The sequence below is a fragment of the Watersipora subatra genome, chromosome 7 (genome assembly GCF_963576615.1).
Source record: "Watersipora subatra chromosome 7, tzWatSuba1.1, whole genome shotgun sequence".
Lineage (NCBI taxonomy): Eukaryota > Metazoa > Bryozoa > Gymnolaemata > Cheilostomatida > Watersiporidae > Watersipora > Watersipora subatra.
In genome coordinates, this window is record NC_088714.1 from 63,930,667 (window position 1) to 63,939,828 (window position 9,162).

At 33.8% G+C, this 9,162-nt stretch overlaps 1 protein-coding gene across 1 annotated transcript; it reads right to left on the bottom strand.

Annotated features, from left to right (window-relative positions):
* Window positions 1–933: 933 nt before the first annotated feature.
* On the bottom strand, window positions 934–8,618 carry LOC137400212 (uncharacterized). Its single transcript, XM_068086539.1, has 8 exons — window positions 8,451–8,618; window positions 7,967–8,187; window positions 7,090–7,244; window positions 6,438–6,586; window positions 3,941–4,077; window positions 3,654–3,797; window positions 2,407–2,631; window positions 934–1,482 (listed from the first exon to the last, which is right to left on the bottom strand). The coding sequence occupies exons 1-8, from the start codon at window positions 8,452–8,454 to the stop codon at window positions 1,252–1,254; spliced, it is 1,266 nt and encodes a 421-aa protein (XP_067942640.1). The 5' UTR covers window positions 8,455–8,618; the 3' UTR covers window positions 934–1,251.
* Between the last annotated feature and the right edge of the window lie 544 nt (window positions 8,619–9,162).

Genomic DNA, 9,162 nt, shown 5'->3' on the forward strand with positions numbered 1-9,162 from the left:
GGTGGATGCAAGCAGCTAGCTGAAAATGCTTACAGCAGCACAATAATTTCGCAGGTGTAATGTACATAAGTCTATGCATGAGAATAGCCTCAGTAAACCACAGCACTAGTGGGTGTCTCATAATAAGGTCGATGGGAATAAACATGCACTAGTCTCATATTCATTCTCGTTGACTATTTAAAATGAGTTTGTTATTTCCACAATCTTAGCAGTGTAATATAACTGTTATAAGCTCACTTGGTACTTTTATATCCGGACTGAAAAGCATGTCTTGCCAAGTCAACAAAATATTGTAGCAGTGGACATGGAGAGCAAGTCAGCTACTATAATTGAGACAGCTATACCAAATGACTACAGCAAAGAAAAAGTGGAGAAATATCTCAAAGGGGGAGAAAAGATTGAAAGTGCTGGCATGTAAAAGCAACTGCAATCCCAGTAGCAATTAAAACAATGGCTGCAATATTGCCTGTACAACAAATTGGCTTGGTCAAATACCAGCAACAACCAACACTAGTGAGTTGTAGAAAAGCACATTATTGAAAATGGCTAAAATTTTGAGGCAAGTGTTCAAACGCCCTAATCTCTGGTAGTCGGCCCAAACTGGAGATACATTACCACCCTACTTGGTAAGCCAGAGTAGGGAAACAATGCATATATATGTTTTTTTTGTATTTCACATTTATATTTACATATATTTATATGTCATAAGATATTTAGGATGCCTCAATCCTGTCACCGTTGGAAGATAACAACTCTTTATTATATTTCTGTATAGAAGTAAACACGTTTTGATTGGACGACTTGTTATGAAAAGCGATGACAGTGTTGAAGTTTGGTGTCATCGTTTTCTAAGCTTCTTCTCTAACTCTAGCAAAATAAATTAGCCACATAGAATAAACTTCATATCAGTATTTTATTCTAGGTTGATGTCATTTTGCTATCACAGCATAAAAAACAAATTTTTTTTTTTCAAACCACGCCCGAAAATTAATTTGGAGTAAATTAACCAAAACAAAAATCATACAGCATATCGAATCATTAACGCTAAGAAAATACAACATTTGGAAAACCATCTGTGGAATGTTGCTTTGGTTCTATGAGCATTTCGAATATTCATCTCGTTCTCATAAAGCCAACATTTACAACAAAACCTTGTTTACAATACACGTGCAGCATTAGTATGATTGGTCATTATAAAAAGCACAAAAGTTTCTCACACTAAAATAACTGAGAGTCAAACATGTTCATCAATTATCTTATGTAGAGCCACTTGTCGTCTCCCAGTAGGTCTCTGAGTTCACGGTTAAATGGCTCAAAAAATTCATCCATCATAACGATTGTCTCAGTCTTTATTGGCTTGTGAGTAGGGGTTGGAGCAGGTGTCGGAGGTGGCTCAACGTACCCGAGGCCAACAAAGTTGTAGACTTCTTGCATGATGCCGTACGAATCTGCTGAGTATTCCTCTATCTTGACAAAGTAGGTCTACAAGAACAAGACTGTTAGTTGCACTATTGTTCATGCTCGAGTTATGAGGTAGCATAAAGGATTTGCATCTCTACCAAATAGGCTAGTTAGTAGTTGCAGAACTTAGGTTACAAAGTTTTTGTATCCGTAGAAATACTCTTATTGCGTTTTTGTACAGGCTTACTCGCTAACCCGTGATGCCAGTCATATAGGTTAATGGTTCTTTTATTAATTCTCCTGATTTAATTTTACTCAGTGTTTATTTACGTTTTTCAACGGGGAGAAGCAATTTTATTGTGTAAAACATAGTTTTTAATTTTATATGCGCAGTAGAAGGATAGTAAAATTTAAAAGTGATATAAACATTCTTAGAATAGATTTTTGTGCAATATCAGCAACTAGAAGAGAAAGTTAATTGCAGGTACTAAGTTTAACGACCCAGTGCACACTTATTGAAGCATGATCATGATGAAATTTATAACCTGCTCAGCAAAAATAACTGAGTTATAAAGAATTCTGGTGAATCACCATCCAGTGTCCCCTGAACAATTGGCCCTTGCACACTCAAATATACATAATTGAGAGCTGTCTTCTCATTCATTTTATTAGCATGGAAAACAATTTATGGGCAGCTCATTGATTAACCAATTATATTTAAACTCTTTATATAAAGCTTCTGCAAAAAAGCATACACCCTGTTCATGGTCATATTTTCAGATGTATGTTCTCATTACAACTGCTGTTCATTATATCCTCAGCGTCTTGACTAAATAAAATATATAGAGTTCAATTGAACTGGTCAATAGTGAACACAAGTAGAGTGTAATAAGAGGTTCCTGAGAAGTGAGATTAATGAGTTTGGTCAGTAAGTCTTCCTATTGAGTGAATATCTCTGTTGAGGTTGTATGATCTGCTACATGACTGCATATTGGTTTAACCAACCTGAGAAATGTTGACTTGAGTAAGAACTTGGGCTAGGTGCGTAGAGTAGCAGCTATCATAAAGCATCCGTGTTTCATCAAGGGCAGGGGCACTAAAGAGGGTATTGTGGCCATAGACACATCCAGTTGGTCCATGGGCACTCATGCAGCTCTTTGCCTGCTCTATTCCTGCACTCATGAAATCATGGAGGACCTGGTTGCCAACAGTACTCAAGTCTGTTCCTGCCTGTTAAAATATTAGAGTTATTTATAATTACAACAACATTAAGGAAGACTAGAGTGCCCTGTCCCTAATTCCTCTGTTTCATTACACACAAATTCATAAATTTGTATACACTATATGTATATACTATGTATATAAATATATATATAAATATTTAAATACATATATATATATATATATAATTATGTATATATATAGAATAGAATGTCAGTTCAAAACTTTTCTAACATAGTGCTCAATTACTAAAAGCAAGAGCTGAAATGGAGCGAAGTGAGAGTTGACTAAAATAGCTTTATTACTATTAGTTTTATATACATAGTAAAATGTACAATCCTCAGATAAAACTCATTTACTACTGACAAGCTGGTAAGATGTACCTTGAACAACCTCACTATAGGATTAAAAAAATAATTATATGAAAGCCATGTTTTTAAGTGTACGGCTAGGTTATATTACTGGATAATAAGAAGTTTCTATCGTGGCGACATGTATAGAAATGAGTTCTTGTCTCTTATTTAAACTGGATGCATGATTATATAATATTTTTCTAACAAACATAGCCTGCATATTTCTGAGGTGTTGTCATATACTTTCGCTTGCTTTACTGCATTCCATTTGATGGTATACCATGTGTTGCTCCTTTTCAGCTCCCAAATATAATTACTGAGCTATTTCCAGCCACAATTTATTTTTTATACAAAACGTGTTTGTTTTGTTTTTGTTACTCTTAAAACATGCAACAGATCAGCATAAGAATACTTATGATTGTACATGGTTAGACAACTCATACATATCTGCAACATAGGGAAAAGGAACCAAAACGAGCCGCTGTATCTTGTACAGCTAGTACTTGTAGATACTGAAATAAGTGCATTCATTTTTGTTTCATATAAACCCTGAAGAATGCATAACCTTATTTACAAAATTTTCTCATTTAATTAGCAAAATTTAAATTGAAAAAGGTTGTTTTGGCCTTTATAAACAAACTATATAATACCAAGTCTATGTGGCTGAAGTTTTCCTACCATGATGTATGGATAGAAATACTCTGCAAGAGCTCTGTCAGTTGGATTCTTAATTGTGATTATGAACCTCTGGCTTGGCGTGTCGATGAATGGGAACATGGCTGTCGGTAGGTCCATATTGAGTTTAGCGAATAAGTAATCGACCTATTAAACATTCAGTTCATAGGATGGAATTATCCTCACTTCATTAAAGATCATGCGCAATATTTTAAAGCACATATTTAGCGGAACATACATGTAGATGTGCATTTTATCTAGGTTATCAAGTTGTAAATATTGTAACTTACATTAGAGGTTGTGAGGCAGTTTTCACAATGTAGGTAATAATTCTTATGGTCATCTGCAGATCCAACAGAGCTCAGTGGGACAGGCTCAAAGTATCCGGCTAATGTCACATCACGTAGTTGATCAATTGGACAAACATCTGTGACAAATGATATAATACAACGCTTATATTAGTAAAAGATTTGTGACAAATAGCATTATAAAATGCATATATTTAGTAAAAAAGTCTAATTGAGGCAGAAAGTTGTACTCAGAGACTAAATGTGTACTGACTATGTGTACCAGAAGTTATTCATATCACTATATATATATATATATATATATATATATATATATATATATATATATATATATATATATATATATATATATATAAAATTGAGTAAAAATGAAAGTTAAAGTTAAGTTTAAAACAACTTTATTACTAATAGTTTCATATTGCCATGCAATAATCATCAGATAAAATTGTTAGCACTGAAAACGACTTATATATAGATGGAAATAAAAGCGTAGGTCTTAAAATACCTAAATACACCACTGATACGTAGGATTAAAATTAGCAAGCAACACGATTTAAAGCCTCAACAAAGCAGAAGTTTAAAAGTTAAGTCTTAAAATTGCTTAAAAGGAATTTGCCAGCATGTCTACATGCTACATGTCTACATGTCTGCATGTCTACATGTCAGCATGTCTACATGCTGGCAAATTCCTTTTAAGCAATTTTAAGACTTAACTTTTAAACTTCTGCTTTGTTGAGGCTTTAAATCGTGTTGCTTGCTAATTTTAATCCTACGTATCAGTAGTGTATTTAGGTATTTTAAGACCTACGCTTTTATTTCCATCTATATATAAGTCGTTTTCAGTGCTAACAATTTTATCTGATGATTATTGCATGGCAATATGAAACTATTAGTAATAAAGTTGTTTTAAACTTAACTTTAACTTTCATTTTTACTCAATTTTACATCGCTCTATTTTAATATTGAGCACTTTCATGCAAGAGACTGTTCATACTGCATCTACTGTATATATATATATATATATATATATATATATATATATATACAGTCAAACATGGATAACTCGAACTTCAAGGGACCGAGCAAAAGTGTTCGAATTATCAGAGCATTCAAGTTATCAGAGCACTGTCACAAGTCCATGTATTTACTTATTTATTAGTAGATACATGTACATATGCAAACTATAATATAAATCAAAAGCACAAATGGCTTGTTTCAAATTAAATGCTTCTAATGTAAAGTTTAAAATGTTTTTATCAAAAAGTATAGAGATTTTTCTATCACTTGAGATTGGTTTGTTGTTTGAGGTGATGTTATTGCCAAGACGTTTTTTTAGATTGACATTGGCAAAAATTGATCGTTGTTGAAATGCTCAAAAGAAAAGACATCTTTTTCTTTTGAGCGTATTACCCACGATCAATTTTGCCGAGTTTTCTTGAAGTTTATGCAACTTCAAGAAAAAGTTACCAAAGAAAAATCCCTTACCTTACCTGGGATTCGTTAAGAGCAACACTCCGAGGCAGTTCAATTAAAAGTTTTACGAGGTTTAACGGTACATTGTATATCACTCACGCTTTTTGAATGGATACTTATTGAATGTACACACGTATTCTGTGTTTAGGTCAAACGATGAATAGTTTTTTAGCTATGACAACGTATACGTTTAATAAAAACAATTTTAAGACGTTTTAAACATTCAACATTCCGACGTTGATTCAACACGGAATCAACGTCGGAAAACTTTTCGTCACGGGCTAGCCAGGTCACGCACTCAATAATTTTCGCCACGCACATACAAAACAACATGCCGTTTTTGTTTGGTATGTGCGTGGCGAAAATCCTTGCGCGCGTGACCCGGCAAGCCCGTGCTATTAATCGTATAGCAGTATAAATCCAAATTTGACCAAACCTTTAGAAAAGTCGTTGACAAGATTATTTTGCCGATGGTGGTAATAACAACGCTTATGAATTACGAAAAGATGAGGTTTACCTCTATGGCTTTGAATAAAGTGATTTTCTAAAGCGATAACAACCGTTTCGGAAGCCGTTATGGAAAAAACAGTTCGAATTAACAGTGTTGAGTTCGAGTTATCTATAGCAATTTATCATTACATGGGAACGGACCAAAGAAACCGTTCGAATTAACCATGTTTTCGAGCTATCCGTGGCCGAGTTATCCATGTTTGACTGTATATATATATATATATATATATATATATATATATATATATATATATATATATATATATATATATATATATATATATATATATATATATATATATATGCATACACACCTTCAAACACACTCTAGCACACACAGATATACATATATAATATATATGTATATATTATATACATATATATACATGTATATATATCATGGTTAGTGGTTATGTATATCACGGCTATATATATATAACATAACAGGTTGGAAAGGATCAAGGTCATGAAGGCAGGACTGATTAGTTCCACTTACCAAATACCGGCTCTCCATCACTGTTTATGAAGACATCAGCATACCTGGCTGTAACATCGGGATGTTGCTTGATCCACCGAGAGATTTCACCAGTGCCACTTCGCCGAAATCCTAGCTGTATGATTCGAGCTGTGCACACCAGATCCGCGCTAAATATAACGCAATGGTTGATAATTAAATAAGTTACCTAAATTGATTTAAAAAAATCAAACTTAGACATTAAAATTAACTATTAAATTTTAATAAAAAAAATTAACTAATAAACGGTTTGATTCACTGTTTTGCGCTAAGTAAGAATAATTATTCAGTCATTGTAATGAAACAATCCATATTATAAAAGTTTGAGTCACTTATGAATCAATAATATGGAGTAAAAATTCATGAAAATAAAAACATGTGAACAAGTGTGGCATTGTTAGTTTATGTAGAATAATACATGGTGTTCTTGATCTAGATATCTTTTAAACATCTTAGGGGCACAGTATTGTATTGCCTAGTCAATTTAATATCTACACAATAACACACCCAAGGCAGTTCTCTATGTGACATTTAGTTTTAGAAGTTTCCATTCTTAGGCATCTACAATTATAGTCTATTTTAAACTCACAATGTTTCATCAAGATAGAGAAAGAAATTGAGCAGATGGACTCACTTGTCATTTTCAATGTCGGCCAGTGCATCGTCACCACACGATGAAATCGTGCAGTGGCTGAAGCAAGTGGCATTTGGAAACTCGGAGAGAATGCTGGCCTGTTGGCAATTTTCTGGAGTTCGAAGTATGGTTGGATACACCTCAGCTGGTACCTCCTGTAAAGGGAATAAAGTGTTTTCTTTCGCACCCAAATTAATTTTTCTTCAAAAATGTCATTCAGAAAGTTGAGAAAAGAAAAACATGCTCTCACGGCCCTACAATACACCTACTTAGCTAGGTCAATAATGTTAATGAATAGTCAATTAGGGTGACATAAGATTCACGCCTCACCGCTCACCTCTTAATGCTATAGAAATTAGAAACGTATTGTTATGTTATGGCATGTCCTGGCAGGTTCTTTCTCTACTGCTTTAAAATCAATTTGTTGCCTGGGCCAGTTTTAGAAGCAAACAATAGTCCTTAATAAGGACTAATTTAATAATGGTAATATGAGCATGAACCAACATGTTTTATTAAGCTGCAAGGCAAATGAAACGGCTTAAAATAATATGAATAAAAATTAGTTGCCAAGGCCTGATTTGCATATGTGAAGCATTATTATGTTATGCTTGATTATGTTATATTTTTCGTTTTGTGAGATTCAATTTTTTTGTGTCTTGAAATTTATTTTAATTTTTTTACCATTTTGAATAAAACTTTAAAATTGGAGAAAAAATCAAAGTACAAGCGGCTTGCACATGAACTGCAATAAAAAAAACAACACGCTGTACTCAAACTATGCAGTTTTTTAAAACGATCTTTTTTCTACAATAAAATTTTTCTTGAATAACAAAAAATATTTTGTGTTAAATTTAATATATTGTTTATTGATAAATACCCATGGATCATCATCGACATTGCGCCTCGCTCGACGTCCCGATGAACCTGCATCTTGTAGGCCTTCGACATTAACCATACCATGAGCAGGAGATGGCAGACGGTGAGAGGTTCTTGCAGAAAGGTGCATACTCATTGTTAGGATGCCGCTGATAAAAAGCAGCAGGATAATGGAGAGCAGGTAATCGACAGCTCTGATTCGCATCAACCATCTTTTTAAACCTGTCAGATATTGTATGTGACAGTGCTAGAGCAGTTTAGCAAATTCAATCAGAAAATTAAAGTTTTACCTTCATGAAAATACCAACAGGGAAACCATGAAATACGTTAATGAACTGAGCATTGCAAAAAATGGTATTGATTAGGCTATGTTATGAATAAAATATCACAACCAACCAGAGGTTTTATAAAATTCTATTTCATATTTTTTCTCATCATCGTATCACACACAGACAAAAAAGGTATGATTAATTAGGCATACTCACCCATGGTAGAGAATGCAGATGAAGGAGAATGGATTCTTACAATGGATTCGATAAGCTAAAGAAATCCTGTAGGAAGGAGAGACAAATTGTCTACCTTTCCTCAGGTGCTGTTTATAGCAATATATGTAATCTCTGATACGAATGTGAAATGTTAAACACCTGCTAAAGGGTGTCAAATATTGTTAAAAATTATTCGAATCGTAACAAGTGGCTTTGTAATGAAGAAGTGAATTAAGGCTGTCTGTCATGGGTATGTTATGCTTTTACGGTCCTTTTTCTTACTGTGAGGAAGCGGATTGGCTCATAATTTTTAGGCATCCAATCAGCTAACTTTAATTGTTGACAATAAATCTTATTAAATAGGAGTAATCGGGGGGGGGGGGGGGGGGGGAGGGAGGGGCTGTGATTGCATTCAGTTACAAAATTATTTCAGCCTTCATCAGGGGGATTAGTGCAGCGGTGTTCATCTTAGAAAGATCAATATTATCAGAAAACAACTGAAAGAACTACTGGAAGTGAATGATATTTATAGAACCAAACTGAAAAGGTCAATTTTCATATGGCTCAAAATCGACGACCACTGCATCAGAGAGAAGCATTTATGATAGCCATTATGAGATTGGAGGCTATAATTTCTGTAAAACAGATAAAATAACATTTGCAAGATCTGCTGACTCTATTGATGCCTAGCTGTAAATACATGTATATCGAT